Below are 20326 nucleotides of genomic sequence, written 5' to 3'. Positions count from 1 at the left end.
AGCCAGGTCTGTGGGTTTCGAGCAAGTGCATGGCAGAGCCAGAAGCCTTACCGTGGCTGGTCTGGTCTTGGACACAGTTTCCCCTGCATCCACCAGTGCTGTTAGGGTAATTCAGCTTCAGACCCCTTTTCACAGACTAGCTGTTTCATGGTTAACAGGTCTATAGGGTCCATTTTGGCATGGAAAGGGCATAACCCTATCTTGTCAACAGGACTGATGAAGGAACGCTTTGTGTTGCAGGAAAGAATGCAGCCAGCACCTTTGGGAAGCTTTTTGCTTGAGTAAAGGTTTATTGCTTGCTTACTTGGTGTTTCTCTTTAAACAACCACAGTGTTTAGTGCCTGCAATGTCAAGCACTGGAAGGTTAAATCAAAATTAACTTGTTGCTGCAAGAGCAAGTTATATTCCTTTTCTTTACTCTTCCTGTTACAGAAATAATTTATTAGCACTGCAAGGGCTCAGGTAGAGGGGAACAGAGCTGATCCTGTGGCTGAATTATGAAGTCAAGCTATAAAAGCCCTGATCTAAACTGTGGGATAATGAGATGTGAGAGGATTTTCTGAGGTCTGCTGCTGATACATCATGTTTGTTTAGTAAGATGGGAGTGTTTTCACTGAGATAAAAGCATAGATTTAATTGAGAGGTTTCAAAAACAACCTTCAATACTTCAAGCCACAGTGATTTAATGGGACATGGACAAGTATCTTTTAAGCCATTCTGAGGTTTTTACTCTACCTAAGATTTATGTGAGTATAATATTGACATGTCTTTCTTTGCCAATGTTATCTACTGGAATTTGAGGAGCGTTTTTCCCTTGTATTTTCTTTTTCAACAGTATGGTCAAAAAAATCTCTAATTCAGAGGATGAAACCCTGCACCTCTGAACTAAATGTCTGTGTTGACACAACTCTCAAAGAGGGATTTGTGGAGAAACTCAGGGCTTGGTGAGCTTCCAGATCCATCCACCAATTACCCCCACAAAGACCACACAGGTAGATGGTGGCAGTGTAGAAACACCTGCAGCCTCCCACAGACAGCCAGTCCAGGTGTGCCTCGCCATCTACGAAGGTTTCAGGCAGACAGAGGCTCACTGCATCATGTGTGCTCTTAAAGTTGGTTTTCCCTTTTTTCTGGGACCTGTAGTTGCCAGTTTCTTGTTGCTCTGGGTGGTGGGTCAGGTCTTGAGGGAGACATTGTGGTGCGCTAAGGAGAACGCGTAGATGTATCCTGAATGTCATGGTTAGTGTTAGAATAACTTGCTTTTTCAAAAAGATATTCAAGTTCTACTCAAAAGATTCATCTTGCCTAACTGAAATAATTTATCTCACCCTAAAGCTGGTGTCTGAGATGCATAAAATTCCCCTGCAAGGTGTTGATTTCTCTCAGCTGAAAGAGCCAAGCTCAGATGTAGAAGCTCATGACTAAAAATTTGAACATGTAAGCTAGATAAGAAGCCAGACCTACGGGACTTTCAGAAAGAAAAAAATGCATGGAGACTATTTCCCACATTGTCAATGGAGATGTTCTCTGAACTAGTTTTGTATGACTCCATTGTTCTTTGGTTGATGGAAATATAGTAATGCAAAACCATGGTGCTCTGAGGATGGCACTAGGCATCAAGGTGGGGTTTTCCAGTGAGCTCTAGAAGAGACATTCCCCCCCTCTGACTGAAATTTCCTGACAGTGGGTACCTATCATCGAAAACTTGCCAGACTCACTGTTAGATCTATAATCTAGTGGTGGATGTGAAAGAAAAAATATATATGGGCAGTACAGCAGTGGTTCTGATCCTTTGCCTCAGTCATTATGTGGCCTCTATGTTTTGTGTGTTGTCAATACCTAGATTTGTTCAATTTTACTCTTGGGGTTTTTATAACTCTTTTTCAAGCTTCCAAGATAAAATTTTAATTTTTCCAGTTTTATCTAGAAAAGTCAATCTATTTTAATTTCACATGCAAATTGAGTTTTCATTTTTGTGTGTAAAGGAACATTTTCAACTTTCTTGGTTTCTTTTGTTTATCTTTTTTTTTTCACTATACGTAATAGTAAAAGGAATATAAAGCTAACAGTCCCACAAATATTATTTGAAATTAGATAAAACTGATGATTTTAAAATTCTTATTCTGTTAAAAAATCAGAAAATTGAATATTGATGTGAAAGTTTTGAGTTGTCTAAACTAAGAGATGGTCCTGTGAGCATGAAAACTTGGGAACTGCCATTCCCTAAGTTTTCGACTTTTGTGACTGATTGATGTTGAAGAAATTGAAAGCTCTGAAGAAATCTTTCCCTTCAGTTTAAAAACTTGAGGATGAAAGTAGTTTTGCTATTGAAAGGTGTTTCTAAGATATCTCCTCTATCTCCTTTAAGTGAAGATGGTGAGTGAACTAAAAAATGTTAGAATACATGAAGGCAGAGGTAGAGGAACACGTCCATAGTGTGACTGCATAAGTCTTCCTTCCATGAGAAATCCAGTACAAAACTAAGTTTCAACTAAAAGAAAAAAAAAGGATTTAAATGAAAAATACCCTAAGACTCTCACTACCTATTTAAAAATAACAAAGCTCTTCATATCCTAACGTGTAAATGTGCCTGTGTTTCTGAAGGACTGATGTGTCATCCCTGACCTACATGTGCTCTTGACCCCAGCACTGTCTTTCCTCCTCTCTTACAAAGCTGAAATTATGTGTTGTGTTAGAACCCAGGTATGACTACACCCCAAAATGAGGTGACTCTTCATCTGAGGAAGCCTCAGAAGACCTGTTTTTCAACCTGTTCCCAGTCACAGGGAGACGAGCAGACCTAGCCATATGTCTATCTTGACCCCAGGGATGTCAGAGGGAAACCTCACAGTGGGTTAAAGACATGCAGGTTCACTTATGTCTTCCTGAAGCTCCCGAACAGAAACCATCTGTACCAGGGAGTGTGGATACGTCCTGCAGCCAAAGGGAGTGGAGGTTCCTTCATGCAAGTCTTTATTTTATTCACCCAGTGTCTTTTTACTCTCTTCAGCTTGCATTGAGGCTGTTAACTAGTTTCCTTACCATCACTGAAATAGGCTAATTGAAATCAAATTTTAAATAGATTGGGTTATTGCAAAAATGCATTGAGTTCATTGGTGGAACTGCAGAAAGCTCCTTCTGTTGCATTCATATTTACACAAAAGTTGAGGAGCATTAAACAATTCTATTCTCCATTTTGTAAACAGATACCATTATTAGTTTTGATGTAAAATATTGCCAAAACTACCTTAAGCATGTATTTTAACTGAATCTACACATGACGTGTCATGTGTTTGTAATACCTGAAATAAAGTATGCATGCATATATATATATATACACACACACATTGCAAGCTAATAGCTGGTAGATGAATAATGGGATTCTGCTGTCTTTGGTATATAGACCACTGGAATAGTGAAGCCATCTCTTCCTTTACTCCTACTGCCCCAATCCCTTTGGTCACCATCACCCCCCTGCAATCCAGTGATCTAAAAAACATGGAATGGCAGTGACAAAGCATCAGAGGGAGGCTAAAATCCGTGTGGCATGTGACATAGAGAAAAGGTCACATTGCCCTGCATCAGCCCTCTCTTAAGTCAAGTTAATTAATGGTTCTTTTTTTCTCTTAATTCAGCTGGATGGGCCTCCAGGCAAAGTGCTATTTGTAACGGCACCACATTCTGGAGTCACCCAGCCTGACACTGGCTACGCCCCTGCATGTCCCCATGTCTTCAGGCCAGAAGGCATCAGCTCAGCCCTCCACTCACTTTTCAGGTGTGCGTACTGCTCCCAGGTCACTTGGCAAAGGGTGATAATACGCCTGATCTAGGTGGCTTTCCATAGAAAATCTGAATGCTAGCATGAGCACCATGGAGCAAAGCAGGCAGGAGATGTAAAGAAAATATCAAATGAGGGGCCACAATCATTTCAGTCTTCATGTTAAGATGCATAGTGGAGCATCTAAAGAGGGAGGGAGACTGAAACACATGGCCAAGATGGTCCATGGTCCCTGTGAGGGCAGCTCTCAGCCTGGGCAGCTGTACCTGCCTCTCTCACCAGCTCTGCCTCCCCTAGGCTGGATGATGTGCTCCTGCCCCGTCCCTTGTGTTCTTCTGCACAAATGTATGTTGGCTGAGGTGGTGGGTGGTGTTTATGACACTGGATCTGCTTGGAGTCCTGCTATTCTCGCTCTCTACAAGAACACAGCCTCGGCCCATGGTTCTGACTCCTGCCAGCATTGATGTCTGCTGTGGATCAGCCCTGTCTGTCTCTGAGACTGTGCTCAGAGTAAACGTTTCTGTGCACCCCATGCTGTACGGTTAAAAGAAACAGCTCGAGGTTTTACTGAGGTTCACAGCTCTCAGCCAAGGCAAAATTGGACAACAGACTGTTCTCTCCAAAAACCACTGGTGGCAGAGTCCTGGTGGTGTAGCCAGTCCTCATCTTATCCCACTCTTGCTCCTGTATTTGCTCAGTGTGTCTGTAAGAAGGATTTCCACAGCTAGTTTGTTTTTGCGAGGCTTTGTGCACACAGATTTCACCTGCTGTTTCTCAGAGCATTTTGATTAGAGGGATGTCCATGCATAGTGAGTTGAGGAGGGAGCTTGCTTGATGGCATCAAGCATCAGACTATTTCACAGTTACATGAGGCCATAACCTCACTGAACTCAAAGGTTATGACTGACTATTGAAGACCAGAGCTGGGTCCAAATGCATCAACCTAGAGAGACACTAGCTGAGTATAGACAGGAAAATATTCCCAGGTTTGCTCCTGTGGTGACTACAATCCTCCCAAACTCATTCTCCCTGTATTAATTAAGGTGCAGTGGGTGTGCATGTCTCTCTTCAGCTGCTGTCAATCTATTGCTTGCTTCCAGCAGGGAGGTAACAGCTAGGAGATGACTAGAATGTCCCTTCCCTCTCTTCTACTGAAGTTTTAAGCCTGTTCCTGTGACAAACAGAAGGCACATAGCAGCAAGTTTGCTTCCTGCCTCACTAATAACAACTTTTATAGTCACCTCAAATTGTTTTTCTGCACTTAAAATATTTTTCTAGTGCAAGAAAACAACAGCCTCAGCCTTGTGAACTGCTGAGTGAACAGTCATAGTTTGTTTGCAACAAGTATACAACAAGTTAGAAAGATCTAAGTGTGAAAAAATCCAGCAACCTCCAACAATGCCAGGAGAAGGCCTAATATTTCAAACAGCGTCTGCTTGGTCTTTGCCTCTGGGTGTGAACTGTTGTCTTGAAGGGGCCCAGAATTAATACTGGCTATACGTTTCCCTGTTCATTTCCTTCGGTTCGAGACACCTCTCTAACCAACGTGGCCTGTGCCCTCTGTTAAATTTTGCAGGTAATTTTGTGGTCACAGCAGCACTCTCCAGGGGCAGACGTTAACACGGATAGGGGCTATGCCCATGCTAAAATAAATAAAGCAGTGCCAGGCCACAGACATGGAAACACAATCCTCTGCCTCTGCAGAAACGGTTACAGCAGCCCCTGGCATGCTTCTGTCCTGGTCCAATTAATGATCTCCCAAACGATTCCTGGGTGCAGTTTGGGAGTTAACATGTGCCAAGGAACATTCCCAGTTGGTCTGTTGGATGAATCCATCTTGTTTTGAAAGCTGAGAGAGTTTAATAGATGAATGTAGCCAGACCATGTCAGTTGGCCTCAGTGTCTGGGAATACTCCTGGGCACATTTAATTTACTAGTAGAGATGTAGCCAGAATGTCTCTTCAGGACCATTCATTACTTATATATCTGTGTTGAAGTCGGTGTTTTTTGCACTAGTCTGATTCTATCCCACTGCCTCTGGTTTTAAAGCTCTTATTTTTTCTCTTGGCTGCTGTAGCTGATCTGGGACGTGATCTGCTGTCTTCATAAATCTGCCCTGTGTCGGTTTACTCAGTCGTCAAAGATGCTCAGATTCCAAGAGCTGCTGGTTGTTGTTTTTTTTTTCCACTCTGATGTGATTAAGCAATCCCGATTACAGTCATTTAAAAGGCATCCTTTCTCTTTTACAGATTATGTGTTAAATTTTTTGAACAGTTTTTTGTTCTTTTCCACCTTTTAGTTTCTCTCTCTTATGTTTAGATAGTCAGCGCAGTCATTGCTGACTCCGTATGGGTATGGATAGTCTTCATTTTTAACTCTACCAGCGCCTCCCATGCTCCCATGCTCCTGAGCTGCTTGGAGTGGAATATTTCTCATAAGAACAGTGGGGAGCATGGTGGTACTGCTCTGCACAGAGTGTGGCTGCAAAGATCTCAAACCTGACTACCTTTGTGCTTGTAAACTACAAAGTACCAAAGCCAACATTATGCCCCTAGGGTCAATTTTCAGTGTGGCCACACGTATAATTATTAAACCTCTTTTTATCCTCCAGACCAGAGTAGCTGCATCCAAACTGGAATGGTCGCAGACTACGTTAACCCTCAGACAGCTCTTAGACACTGTTTTGGTCAGTGTTAGTTGAACTAGGCAAAAAAATACCACGCCAAGCATTGTTCTAGGAAAGTAAAATATGTGTGACTGAGTACCAGGGTGAAGGCATAAAACTTCACAAGTGAAGACTTAGCCTCAGTGTGCCTCTTTTTAAGGCTGATGGAAACCTTCTCTGTCCCACTGTGTCCCAGGAGGTAGAGTTGAAACTGGAAAATGTATAGTTAAAGCTTTTGAGATTTTTCAGCATGGGCAGCATGTCTAGCACGCCATCCCGAGCCTAACTCCACGTGAAGAAACATCTCTGTGGCAGTTCAGACATTTATTCTGTTTGTATTTTCCTGTCCTCTGGGAGAGAAAGAAATCCAGCCCACCAGAATCTCAGATGTTGTTGTTCCTGGATGCAGTGTTCATAGGTGGGTTCTGAGATGTTTTGCGTTCTGAGTCCCCACTGGCATCACTTAAGCTGAGAGTGATTCCCCCAATCCTAAGGCACAGGTTTGGTGTCTGGGAGTAGGAGGACTCTGAAAGGTTACAGTTTCCCTCAAATCCTTCCTACTGATTTCTCAGATATGGAATAAAAGCAAGAGCATTAACTAAAAAAAACACCTAAGGAAACAAAGGAAAGGGCTGGATGATGCCTTCTTTTTCTTACAGTGATTTCTTTTGGTTAGGGAAGATAGGAGACAGATTTGGGGAGTACAGGAGATTCTTGGACAGTCTTCAAAATAGCAGTTTTCACTGATGCTACTTGCTCAAAGGCAGAACCAGCACTATTCTGTTTCACAATGTATTCTATGCAGAGACTTCTTGCATAAAGTGGAGTGTCTTGTAAACCTCTTTTCACTAGTTATTAAGTGGACAGAATTGGTATATCAGTCCTGGTGTTTATTCCCAAACTTACTGTGTATGGTTTGGGATTACCTGAGAAAATATTAACCATCTGGGCTTGAATTATGTGAAGAATTTGATTCTTGCACCAGACTGTAGCTGTCAGGTCCTAGGAAAATTTTGTTCACTGCAGTGAGAGAGGGTGAAGCATCAGGCTGGATTTGAAGGCTGGACCTGGTGTAGATGCGCCTGCAGGTCCCCGTAGGCCTCAGTTCCTAAACTGCAAAGCTGTCTTTCTTTTCCTACTCTCTTTCAACTCTAAGCTGTCTGAGGAGTGTCTCACTGTCAGCTTTTCTGGAACATATCAAAGGGAATTCCTATCTCCACAGATCCCTGGCCATACGCCTTTCCAGGCAGATAATCTTAATCCATTCTTGCTCCAGTCCAGCACTGTCAGTTTGCACAGATCAACAGAATGATCACTAAATGGTCATGTAAGCACTGTTATGGTTAACCATGGTGTACTGATCTCCCCTGATCACCCTATTCGTACCCAGATGGCTGGTAAGGCCTGGAGTTAAAATGTGGTTGCGGTGCCTCAGAGATGCGCTGCAGGCTTTGAGGTACAGGTCCGATCAACACCCATATGCCCCTTAGATGCCTGCTGGATGCTTGCGCAAAGGTCAGGTGTCTTTAGCGCTCTCCCAGAAGGTTTTTAATGGAGTGAGCTGCTAGCTTTTATCTTTCCTTATAATTTTATGAGGCAGAATCCCCCCTCCCCCAGGCAAGCAGCCAGCCTGCCACTAGCTATTCGCTTTTAAATTATGATGAAGCTTGAAATAAAACACAACTGTGGACTGAACCCACTAACCCTCAGTCCAAAGGTATTAAGGCTGCTGGTTGATAGAGACAATATCTAGTTCTTGGAAATGTTTTGCTTCTAGCACCCTACATGATTAGGAAAAGAGGACTTGGCAAAAAAGATAATGATTCTGTATTTGCTGTGGAAATGGCAAGTGCAATTAGAATTGCCAACTGAGTTGTGATCAAAATTCTGATTAATTACTTACTGCTATTTCACAGAGAAGAAATTAGTGCGTATCTAATTGGTGTTACTGAAATGTATTCTGTGCCTCACTTGCATAAATTAAATGTAAAGAACAAATCTACCGCGCGTGTATGAGAGAGAGAGAAAGAGAGAAGCAAAAGAGAATGTATGATACTGGGCAAGATCCTCAGGTGGTGTAAATCGGGACTGCTCTGATGAAGTCCCTGGATGGTGAGGCTCAGACCTGGGATTCTACAAGAAGTACTTTGATTTGGGTGTTTACTGAGGGTCTGTGCTATATAAAAAGAGGTCAGACTAGAGGAACACAGCAGCCTTTCTTCTAGTCTTATCGAATCTCACTCTATCAAAATCAGTCACAGCAGTACCAAATCCTATTTTCAGCTTGTGATGCCACAGCACCAACCCCCACCATACCATCAGAGACTTCCTATCATATGATTTTGTTTGCTTATTTATTTCAATTTCAGCTCTGCACATGCTCTAGGCACATATACAATAATGGCAATTACACATTGTACAAAGCACATCAATAATTTTAGTATGAAAGGGAAGGAAAATGCAGAGCTATGATCCCAATGCTTTAATCGGCAGGACCATATTATGTCAATGAAGTGGGGACACGGAGGACTGATTAGATAAATTTCCCCTTGCAGTTCCAACACCCGGCACTGAAGTGCCCACCATGTTCTGAAAATGAAATGTATGCATTAAAAATGTATCTGCATTTATTTTCCCTCTGGTGTCTTTCTGGTTTTTCTAACAGACAGAATCTTATGGAAAAGAAAAGAAAAAACATCCCTAGATGGGTGTTTTGGCAGTGCGCTTGCTCTATAAAGAAGTCAACTTGGTACTTTGGCAGAGAGGGCTCTCAATGTCAGTGGGGATTAGACGAGCCTCCTCCTCCCTACTGCCCCTCAATTAACTTTTATTCTCCAAGCAGAAATGGGAGAAAGGTTGCAGAAGTGGTGAAGCAAACAAACTCTCTCATTTTGCTAACCTGGGGAATTTATTGTTACCTTGAAAGAGGTTATTTTCCTAAGCAGGGGCCTAATTCTGCTTGCATATTGTAGGTGTAGCTGTATTGAATTTAAAGGGTCCCTCTAATACCCCCCAAAACTGCAACGAAATCAAGCAGCTATATTAATTGCCTTGCAGCACCTTGCTATTATCCTTGCCTTTTACCTACCCTCATTACAGTGGCATGGAAGTATATGTTCTAACCATAAAATATTATTTTTTCTTTCTTAGTCTTTTCACAATGAACTGGCGGCCCACCCTTTAAAAAAATATTTCCCTTCTGCCCACTTGAGTCTGAAAGGGCACAGCCATCACCAGTCAGCTGTAATGTTCTTTATTTTCCTCTCTTCCTATCTCTGCCTCTCTTATCTCCATGATCTTCTTTTCTCTGTCTCCATCCCCCTCCAGACAGCTTTATTAAATTCAGATCTCCACTTCTGAGGCCTCTGTGTCTGAGCTCCCATTCCATGTGAGCCACCAAGAGCAAAAGGAAAAAAAAAAGTCAAGATTCCCTTATGTTCCTTCTCCTCTCAATATCCTTGGTAGCACTGGGGTCCTTTCCACAACAGCACATCCTTCTGGTTGGGTATTCAGGTTACAGACTGCAGTGCTGCCAGAATTATTAACCTTTTTTGGACCTGCAAGAAAATGTGAATTCGTTTTTGGACAACCGACAACACGTGCTTGACACAATGTACCATCCTTTTGGGCAGGATTTGGGTTGGAAAGTGATCCCTGCTGAAAGCTCATCCCCAGGGAAGTCATACATAAACAGAATTCCTGTGGCTTTCATGGAGAGTGGTTATAGCCCAGATGTCTTGATAAGGCAATGCAAATTTAGAACTGGGCTGGACCAATTTTCCACCTGCTGCATTAGTCTTACTACTTCGTACTCGGTACTTAGTGTACTCTGACTCTGGAACGAGCCTTTCCATACTAGCGAGATACAAACACGACCTACAAGGCTTCAGCCGGGTGTCCCCTGCAACTGCCAGGTGAGGATGTGAAAACTGAGCAAACCCGGCCAGATGAACCCTTTGTAGGCTCTTCAAACTGGCTTGGCTCTTCATGGCACTCTGGGAGCTGAGAGGTGCTCTCTGATGGCCCAAACCAGCAGAAAGGTCCACGCAGGTTCCTGCTGAGAGCCTGTCACCTAAGCTTTTCTATTGGTATGCCCAGAAAATAAAACATATTCTGATATTGTTGATGCCATGGAATAAACAAGTGAAAGCTATGCTTGTGCTCATCTTATGTATCTGTCTGGCAAAGAGACACAAAATTGTCCATACTGGCAATTCTTTTCATAAAAGTTAAATAATATAGACTATTATGCGTGAAGGGCATCCTTTAAATACCGGCAGGATGCCTGAGCTAAGTGGCCTTTGGGAATCTATATTGCTCTGCCTATCTTAACTCTGTTTCAGTGCTCTTTTCTTCACCAGTGCTAAAATACTAAAAAGTCTCAGAGAAACAAAAGTACTTAGCTCACTGTCTGGTTTCCTGCGCACAGTTAGTGTATTCCCACATGATAGCTTTGAATGAAATTTTGCAGCAATTGAATATTTGTATGCTTAACCACATATTCAGGGCAATGATAAATAAATACATAGTAACCCAACACTAAGAGTCTTAAAAGCTGTTATTGACTGTTATGTTTTAGGGCTTGAGCGTAAGGTAAGCACCCTCAATAACAATTTTTGTTTTTCACTGCAATTTAGAGGGTGAAATCGTTGCCCCATGTAGGAATGCAGCTTTATAATTTGTCTCAGAGAGGGTCAAAACATCAGCTGTTTTATATTGGCCTAAGCATCAAGCTGTCATCAAATAGACCACCTGAGGAAGTGGCCTGCTGGGAATGCATTTTAACCATCTAAACAGACACATCTAAACCTTTGCACACTCACCATCAGAAATTACAGGGAAAAGCATAGAACAAATGGGCTTTGCTTTTAGTCCCTTCAAGCAGCATACGATGGGCCGTTACTTCTCTTTTCTGTTTCCCATTGCAGGCTGGGATGTTTTCAGACTAAACAATTCCCTGTAACCTGAAACCCAATCATCATTTATGGAAGTACCCTGTGCAGCATGGTTAATAAATAAAAAGTTAAGAAAAATAAAAAGACAACCTTTCCACTATTAACAAAAGACTCTTCAAAGCTATTCTTTTGCTCTGGGCTTTTAAAATAATAAGCTGAAAAAATACATTAGAGAACAGACTCCTTTCTAGCCACTTCATATTTCATTTCGCCTCTCACTTGTCTATTTATTTTCACGTCTTTCCTGATTACTTCTCAATTGTAGAGAGACAACATTAGGCACAATGAGTTTTAAATATACTCCCTGGCCAAAATAACTCCAAGGGCTGTCTGAAATTTCAAACTGTTCACTAGTAAGTCTGGAATAAAATGCAAAGGGAGCGATGCCTACTGGTTAGAGCAGGAGAGTCGGCACTGCGTGCGTGCATGCAGCGCTCCACCAACGTAGTTATTCTTTTCCTCCATGGGCGCCATACCACGCAACCAGCATCAGTGTGGCTCTGAGTTCATTCATGTGTGTACGAAGGTGAAGAACACTCTCTGTTAAAGGACAAGAGCTACTCCAGCTCCAAACCTACTCTTTCCCTGTTGGAGCTGTCCAGAAGACTTTCATGGGACAAGGAACAGGACTTGGACTACCTAACCAGGCATACCAGAGTATAACAAGTATTTGCAGAAGTAAGCTTCAAAGCTTCTTCAAACCATTTTGCATGTGTATGAACTTAGGTATGAGAGTGTTTTTTTTAAACCAAAGGAGGGCAGATTTAGACTGGATATAAGGAGAAAATTTCTTACAATGAGGGTGATGAAACCCTGGCCCAGGTTGCCCTGAGAGGTGGTCGATGCCCCATCCCTGGAGACATTGAAGGTCAGGCTGGACGGGGTCTGAGCAACCTGCTCTGGTTGAAGATGTCCCTGCTCATGGCAGGGGGTTGGGCTCAATGGCCCCTAAAGGCCCCTTCCCACCCAAACCATTCTACAAGTCTATGATCTTCTTCAAGTAATTTTCAACCCTGGCAGCTTCTCTGGACATACTCTAAACTGCAAGTTTTGTCCTAGTAAACATATAGAGCCTAAAATGTAGATATATTATGATTTGTGATAAAGCCCTCAGAAGCCTGATCTAACATTGTAGTTAGCCTTGCTTTGAGCAGGAGTTTGAAATAAATGACATCCAGAAATCTCTCCTGACCTATTTTTTCCTAAGATTTGTTGTAGGCATGGTATTTTAGGACTATGCCTACAGACACATTTGATTTTCTTGTAAGTGGTGTTTGAAACCAGACTCCTTCTAGCATTGCACCCGTGTTGGTTCCAGAGGTTAGAAATTAGATTTACAGGCTCTCGTTGTGTTTGCTTAGATATCTCTTTTGCAACAAATTGTCTGTTTCTCTGCTTTCCAAGGTATTTTGTTCCGTGCCCCCTCTGTGTCCTGTGTGAGCTGTACTGCTCAGGAGCAGAGCGCGCCGTCGGCTGCAGGCTACTGGTGCTGCTGTGCAGCGGGAGTATTTGGATCCAGAGAATTAGCCATTAGAGTAACAAAAGTCAAATGCAGAGTTTGCTTGTTTTCAGGGTTTTTAAAAAAAAAATTGTTTGCATCCTGTTTAACTCTTTGTGAGGGACAGGAGTGTTTTCTTTATTGCTTTCTAGATTAACATGGTAGTGGCTTCATCTTCCTTCTTACTGCCTTTTCCCTTGTTGACAACTGGAGGAGATGGTTACTTTAGAGGTGTGTACAGAGCTATCTTTTCCCACTTATTTCAGAATAAGAACAGCTATTAATCTAGCTGTTCTTTAAGCCTCGTTAGCTACATCATTAGGAGTTGGACTCATTTCACCTAACTTTAGCGGTCCAAACACAGGCCTTCAGTCCAAACTAGTTGCCTAGGTTTCCCATATAGCCAGTGAAACAGATACCTCCAGAAATTATACAATCCATCCAAGGGAAAGCAGGAATGAATGACCCTCTAAAAGTCTCTTTCTCTCTTGTCTAATGATTATTGTCTAAATGAACACCTTAGACTAGACAATTAGCTTAGACTAGATGCTTAACATTTAGGCAGCTAAAATTAATGTCATGAATCCCATTCTATGTGCTCAGATAATGACTTTAGCCTTTGTATCTCAAATTTTAGCTCTTCAATATGTTTTCATAGGTGTTCAGATTCTGCGCTGTGCTTTCAGATTAATTTCAATTTCTAAGGCTTAAAATACTTGCCTCCCATTACTGTTCATTGTCATAAATATGTCATGGCATAATATAGCTATCTGTACCTGTAATGAAATCCTTCTGCTTTAAGATTCAACTCCATAGCCCATACAGGACTAATATTGCTGAAAATCACCCTAATAATGTTACTCTTGTGCTTGCGAACATTTCTGTGATGAGCACAGGCTCTAGGACTGTGTCTTCAGCCAAGGCAGGTGCAAATAAGACTGTAACATTTTTGTAGCTTATCTGGGCAAAGAGAGGGAGAGAGAGGGAAAGAGAGAGGGAAAGAGAGAGGGAAAGAGAGAAGGAAAGGGAGAGAGAAAGGGAGAGGAAGGAAAGGAAGGAAGGAAAGGAAGGAAAGGAAGGAAGGAGTGGAAGGAAGGAAGGAAGGAAGGAAGGAAGGAAGGAAGGAAGGAAGGAAGGAAGGAAGGAAGGAAGGAAGGAAGGAAGGAAGGAAGGAAGGAAGGAAGGAAGGAAGGAAGGAAGGAAGGAAGGAAGGAAGGAAGGAAGGAAGGAAGGAAGGAAGGAAGGAAGGAAGGAAGGAAGGAAGGAAGGAAGGAAGGAAGGAAGGAAGGAAGGAAGGAAGGAAGGAAGGAAGGAAGGAAGGAAGGAAGGAAAGGAAGGAAAGGAAGGAAGAGAAAGAAATTAGAGACAAGGCTGCTGATAAAAAGATATTGGAGGCATTGGGCAGGATGGGGAGAGAGCTCAAGAAATCACCTCACCCATGCGTTTGCTCCAAAGAGGTATCTATACTTACACTGCTCCCAAAAGAAAGTAATATAACCTGCTAGAAACCTCTTCAGTCATGTTAATTTCACCAGGTTCCTAATCACTTGGTTTCAAGGTGTTGTTTTTTATTATTTTTTTACTAGAAAGATGTTTTTCTAATTTTTAACATAGATCTTCTTGGTTAAAATATTGATACCTTTTATTTTTTGGTCTCTCCACATGGAATGTGCCAATCTTCTTTTATTCCTCATCATTTTTATGAAGCTTCTATAAATTAATTATACTCCTTCAATATACAACTGAAATATCTGCAGCCTTTCTGGCTTAAACTTGAGATATTTGAAATTTGTTTGTTTAAACGGTATATTTGGGAAAAAAAGGTTTTTTATTAAAAGAGTTTTACAGAAAATGATTACATGGTTCAAAAATATAATTTCTCAGGTAAAGCTGAAAACTCAGTAAAATTTTTCTATCTAGTAGAAAATTTTGACATGTTAATGAACAGAAAAAGGGAAAACAATTTTAGGGCAAATAGAATCATAGAATCATAGAATTGTTTAGGTTGGAAAAGGCATTTAAGATCATCAAGTCCAACTGTTAATGTAGCACTGCCAAGCCCACCACTGAACCGTGTCCCTGAGAACCACTTCTACATGTCTTTTAAACACCTCCAGCGATGGGGACTCAGCCGCTTCCCTGGTGTCCCTGTTGTTTAGCCCCTGTCAGCAACTAAGCCCCACATGGCCACTCGCTCACTCCCCCCCACTGGGATGGGGGAGAGAATCAGAAGAGTAAAAATGAGAAAAGTCATGGGTTGAGATAAATACAGTTCATCAGGTAAAGCGAAAGCCGGGCACACAAGCAAAGCAAAATAAGGAATTAATTCACTCCTTCCCATGGGCAGGTGGGTGTTCAGCCATCTCCGGGAAAGCAGGGCTCCATTACATGTGACTTGGGAACACAAACGCCATCACTTCAAATGCCCCCTTCCTTCTTCTTCCCCCATCTCTATGTGCTGAGCATAAGGTCACCTGGGGTGGGACATACCTTTGGTCAGTTGGGGTCAGCTGTCCCGGCTGTGTCCCCTCCCAGCTCCTTGTGCACCCGGCAGAGCACGGGGAGCTGAAACAGTCCTTGACTAGTGTAAGCACTGCTCAGCAACAACTAAAACATCTCCGCATTATCAACACTGGTTTTAGCACAAATCCAAAACACAGCCCCGTACTAGCTACTATGAAGAAAATTAACTCTACTGCAGCCAAAACCATCACACCAAAACCACTGGGCAGTGTTTGCCAATGCTTGTTACCCTTTAGGTGAATAAATTTTTCCTAATATCCAATCTAAACCTCACCTGATGCAGCTTGAGGCTGTTTGCTCTCATCATGTCACTAGTAACTTGGGAGAAGAGACTGACCCCCCAACTCACTACAACCTCCTTTCAGGCAGCTGCAGAGAGCGAGAAGGGGTCCCCTCAGCCTCCTTTTCTCCAGGCTAAACCCCCCCAGCTCCCTCAGCCACTCTTCATAAGACTTGTTCGCTAGACACTGAGCTCTCTGCTCTGTCCTCTACTTCACCTATGTCTTATAAAAATAATTATAATTTTTAGGCTTAATTCTAAGCCCAATACTTCCAAAATCTGCAGGTATTTGATGTCTTCTTTCTTGCCCACTTCTAATGGAAAATTGTTCCGTCTCTGCAAGTCTGTTCCCAGGACTGAAGAACTGTTCTCATTGGGAAGAAATGATAATAATAATAATAGCAAAGTGGAGTTCCTTGCAAATTTTATTTTGAGGCCGTTCATTTTATCCCCCAACTTTATTTTTGCAGAAGAAAAGGATGATTTGTCTTTGCAGTGACTGCAGACCAAGGAGGGAAAGAGAAGCTGAGAACCTTCCCGTCCATAACAAAACCTGGCAGCAATGGTCTTAATAGAGTTCAAGTTTATTTGACTAATTCTTTCACCACTTGTCAGAGAACATACTTTTGTTTGCAGTAACAAACCGAGCTCCTTCCTCCCCCATTTCTCCAGTGAGTAGCACAAGCACTTGTGTGGAGCACACATTACCGCTAACCGTTATGATGTTTGCTGTCAAACTCATTTATTTATGCAACTGCTGTGGAAAGGCCTGGGGCCCATAAGCAGCCCCGAAAGATTTCAGAGCCCTGGTGTGGGGTCATGAAAGGGAAAGTGAGGGGGAGGGCAAAGCCTCCACTGGTTATGAGAAAGGAACTGACACAGGAAATGGTCACATATGGCACAGATTTATTGTGTCCGGGACTTCCCATTCAAAACTCATTATATCCACAGCTCAGAGCAGTGCATGGCACGGCCACATTCATTTTTAGGTCTGGCATCTGATGAAATTGCTGTTCTGCTTTCGGGTGGCGGTGGTAGTTTTATCATTCCTTGGCCGGAGAGGCGGTGACTGGAACGCGTCAGCAAAGGCTCTGCCGTTCGTTGCCCCTCACCTTTATGTCAAGCCCTGGGTATCAATTTGACTAAAGCTTTGGTCAATGGGGTTGCTGGTTGGGAGGAGAGAAAAATCCTTCTGGGCTTTAAATACACCTAAAGGAACCCAGGCATATCTTAATAGTAAATATAAGGAGTAAAGCTTTGGTGGTGATATAAGAAACAAATTGACACTTGCAGAAGAACCTGTTTTTTCAAAGGTGAAATAATTCACACCAAAAGATGGTTCTCTTCACTTTTTTATCTTTTAATCATCTTTCCTGGGACACAGAATCCCTCTCACACCCAGATAATGGCTCTTTGAACAATGGTTAGTGAATTCTCTGCTTCATGAGAACATCTAATAGCTCTACTCAGCCACTGGGTCCTATTTTCTAGTCGCTGTACAAAATACCAGTATTTCCACTTCTTAGCTGGGTCTTGACGGATCCTCCAAGTGCTCAGGAAGGCTGTGGAGACCCAAATCACCTCTCCCATGCTGTCCTGTGAGGGCTCACTCTGTCTTGTTCACTCTAGTCCCATGCCACACTTTTGATTGCATTACAGTAGGGTATAAGGTAATGTCTCCTGCAATGCCTTTTTCTCCCTCATTCAGGTTTATAAATTAAGGCTGCTTGATTGGCAGAACTTTTGGGGACTCTCTGAAAATGCACAGGATAATGAAGTATAGATCAATTATGCTCTTTAATCCTTTTTGTCTCTGTGCACAGAATAACATCAGGTAATGCTTCTTTTGTCACCATATTGGTTTTATTCCCTAAATATGCATTTTGGGAAACTTTGTGTTGTCAGGATGGCTAAAATGACTAAAGTTACTGTTAATTAATGGTAACGTGGACAAAAATCCTCCCTAATTTTGTCTTTCTGATTAAGTTTAATAAAAAGATCGACAAGCTGCTCTGAGCCCGTGCTGACAATAGCAGGAATGGACCCAATGTCTACGGAGCCAAGCTATGCTGGGGTGTGGGCACTGGAGACGCCCAGTTACTCCTGCCACATCAGCAGAACAGCTCCAAGCCCAATTTGGTCCCAGGCAACCCAGCAGTGTCCAAGACAATTCCTGGGCGCTTTCCAGAAATTGGCACAAGTCAGGAGCCAGTCCAAAAGGGCAGTTTGGAGGTGACCACCATCTTTTGGAGGGTCAATGACTTTGATACTATGGGAATGTATTGCCAGCTGGCCTCAGAGACAAGGAACTGGCCTTGGCACTGGTTATTTTATGAATTTTGATGCATGCAATGCTATAGCTGCTCAGTTCCTGTTCTGGTCGGTCAGTTCTGGCACAGACAGCCAAGGTATTTCCAGGTGTGGTCACCTTGCGGTGGCAGCAGAGCATTTGAGCAGTTCTCTGGCACTGTAATTGACATCCCTTAAGTCAACCATGACACAAGGCTGGGGATGGGCAACTGACCCACCTCCTCTGGGAGGCCTCAAGATATATTCTCCTGGCTAGGCTATTCTCCGCCCCAGATTTTTTCAGTTTTGTGAGACAGGTTTGTTATTTTCTCTCAAACCCAAAGGCCAAAGATAGTCTCTCTGACTCAAGAGGTTCATGACCTGTAAGTCCCTGAAAGCCTGGGGATCATTTTGGGCAAACATCTGCATGCATTGCTCCCATGGTCTTTCTAGATGATTCATTTGATCACTGTTGGAGAGCATCCTAGCCTAGATGGGCTTCTAGTCTCTCTTCTTAAGACTTGACTTGTGTAATGCTTTAAGGCCAAGAAAGAGCTATTGCTATAGTCTCTGGGAACTGGAAATTTTGCAAATTTTTGTTCATAACTTTTTAAAAAATACTATCGTCTGTAACATATGCTCCTTAGACCTTAGGCATGGAGAAGGTTTGAAGGGTTGGTGCTAGCATAAAAATACATAACCACATGAAAGATGCAAATAATGCTTGATTTCACTGTGAATAAATACTAGCAATGTGTGTGGCCATACCAAGGCATGCAATGTATGTGAAAAGGAAGGGCCAATGCGGATCCTGTGGTGTGTAACGAGGGTGAGCTTACAATACAGTTTTCCCTTTCAGCGGGAGCACTAATAACTTTCACCTTCTTTTACAAAACTTGTAGGAACATAGTATCTTTGAGTCCACAAATGTGACTGAAATTGGCCAGGGGGTTCAAAGTTTTTTATGGAGGAACGATAAACAGGAGAGCATAAAAACCCACACAGTGTGATCTTATGAGACTCATTTCCTTCTAAAATAATTTTCTTCAAAAGAAAGAATTAACACCCTAAAGCAATCACTCCATTTTTATTTACACAGTCCCTGCTATGAGTATATATTTATGTGTGTGTCTCATACACATACATACACAAATACACGGGCAAGCACACATACCACCAGGCATTCCTATGCGTGTGCTCCCAACACACACCTTGCAAGAAATCTACCACAAATAAGTTACTTGGCATCACCTATCTGTGTGTTTATTCCCCACGGGAACACTGGTAAACTCAGTTGAGTGATATCCCTAACTTAAAGTCAGTGGGATTTCTAAAAATTATGGGGGGGTGCCTTATCTCAGCATCCGCTGAAGTTGCCAGGTTTGTTTTCGCTCACCTACAAAAAAATTTGCAAGAGCAGTGTCTGTAGAGCCGTCGCTTTCAAAGGATGAGTGCGTAGGCATGAGGACCTGTGCCAGGGATCAGACAGGAGAATCGGGGCCAAAATTTTTTACAGGGAACACCTGAACTCAAGAAACAGAAAACTTTTTGTATAGCAAAAATGACTGACCTCAGAATAATTTACCTTTTCTAGATTTCTAAGGTCCTCTTGCTGGGCCTTTTTTTTTTTTAATTTTATTTCACATTTGAATGTCAGCAGGTCAAAAGGAACAGTTAATGCTGATGACTATTTCCCCCTCAGCAGATATGTGCTGGCCAGCCCAAGGCCAATGAATTGCAATTTCTAAACAGTGTCCCATTTATCTCTCCCCTCCCCCTTCCTCCCTTACTCGCTTTTATATTTTTGTAACTATAATTGTAGTTAAATTAGAAATAACTGACGGGCAAATCCAGTCAGATGGAAAGAAAATTGCAGGAGATTTATTTTATTTTGATAAAAAACTGACGTCGCCTTTTGTTTTTGTCAAAAGAACGACTATATTTTTCCTTGTACCATGAATTGTGAAATCTATCATGAAACGGGTAAAAATTATTGAAGGAAATGGTGGTGTTAACCTGAAGGGGAAAATCATTAATGCTGATGTGTTTCATTCAATTTTAAATGTAGAATTTATTTTATTTTATTTTATTTATTTGATGTTGGGGAACTAGGGAAAAGGCAGGAGACTTGCAAAGGACTCTGTGTGCCTTTAAGTCAAAACATCTATTTTAAAAATACTCTTCCCTCCTTTCCTCCTGCTCCATTTTTCTAAATAAAGGATATGAGATGTTGTTGTTGGTGGTGGTTTTTTTCCTAAGCAAAGAGGACCCCCTCGGCGCATTTTTCTTTTCAAATGTGAAATGAGGTGGAAAATCCTCATTTCACGACAGGAAGGAC

At 42.2% G+C, this 20326-nt stretch overlaps 1 protein-coding gene across 6 annotated transcripts in view; it reads left to right on the top strand.

Moving 5' to 3' along the window:
* PKHD1 (PKHD1 ciliary IPT domain containing fibrocystin/polyductin) overlaps positions 1 to 20326 on the top strand; it is a 277474-nt gene that overhangs the window by 220435 nt on the left and 36713 nt on the right. Inside the window, exon 60 of one of the 6 annotated variants that reach the window (XM_064448236.1) lies at positions 11372 to 11421. The exons of the other annotated variants lie outside the window; for them this stretch is intronic. Coding sequence (XP_064304306.1) covers positions 11372 to 11406 — 35 coding nt within the window. The 3' untranslated portion in view covers positions 11407 to 11421. Of the gene's footprint in view, positions 1 to 11371; positions 11422 to 20326 lie in introns of those variants that run through there. 6 annotated transcript variants of the gene reach the window in all.

The sequence above is a fragment of the Phalacrocorax carbo genome, chromosome 3, assembly GCF_963921805.1.
Source record: "Phalacrocorax carbo chromosome 3, bPhaCar2.1, whole genome shotgun sequence".
Classification (NCBI taxonomy): Eukaryota; Metazoa; Chordata; class Aves; order Suliformes; family Phalacrocoracidae; genus Phalacrocorax; species Phalacrocorax carbo.
Note: the sequence above shows the minus strand (reverse complement) of the source record. Positions and strands in the feature narration are given on the sequence as shown.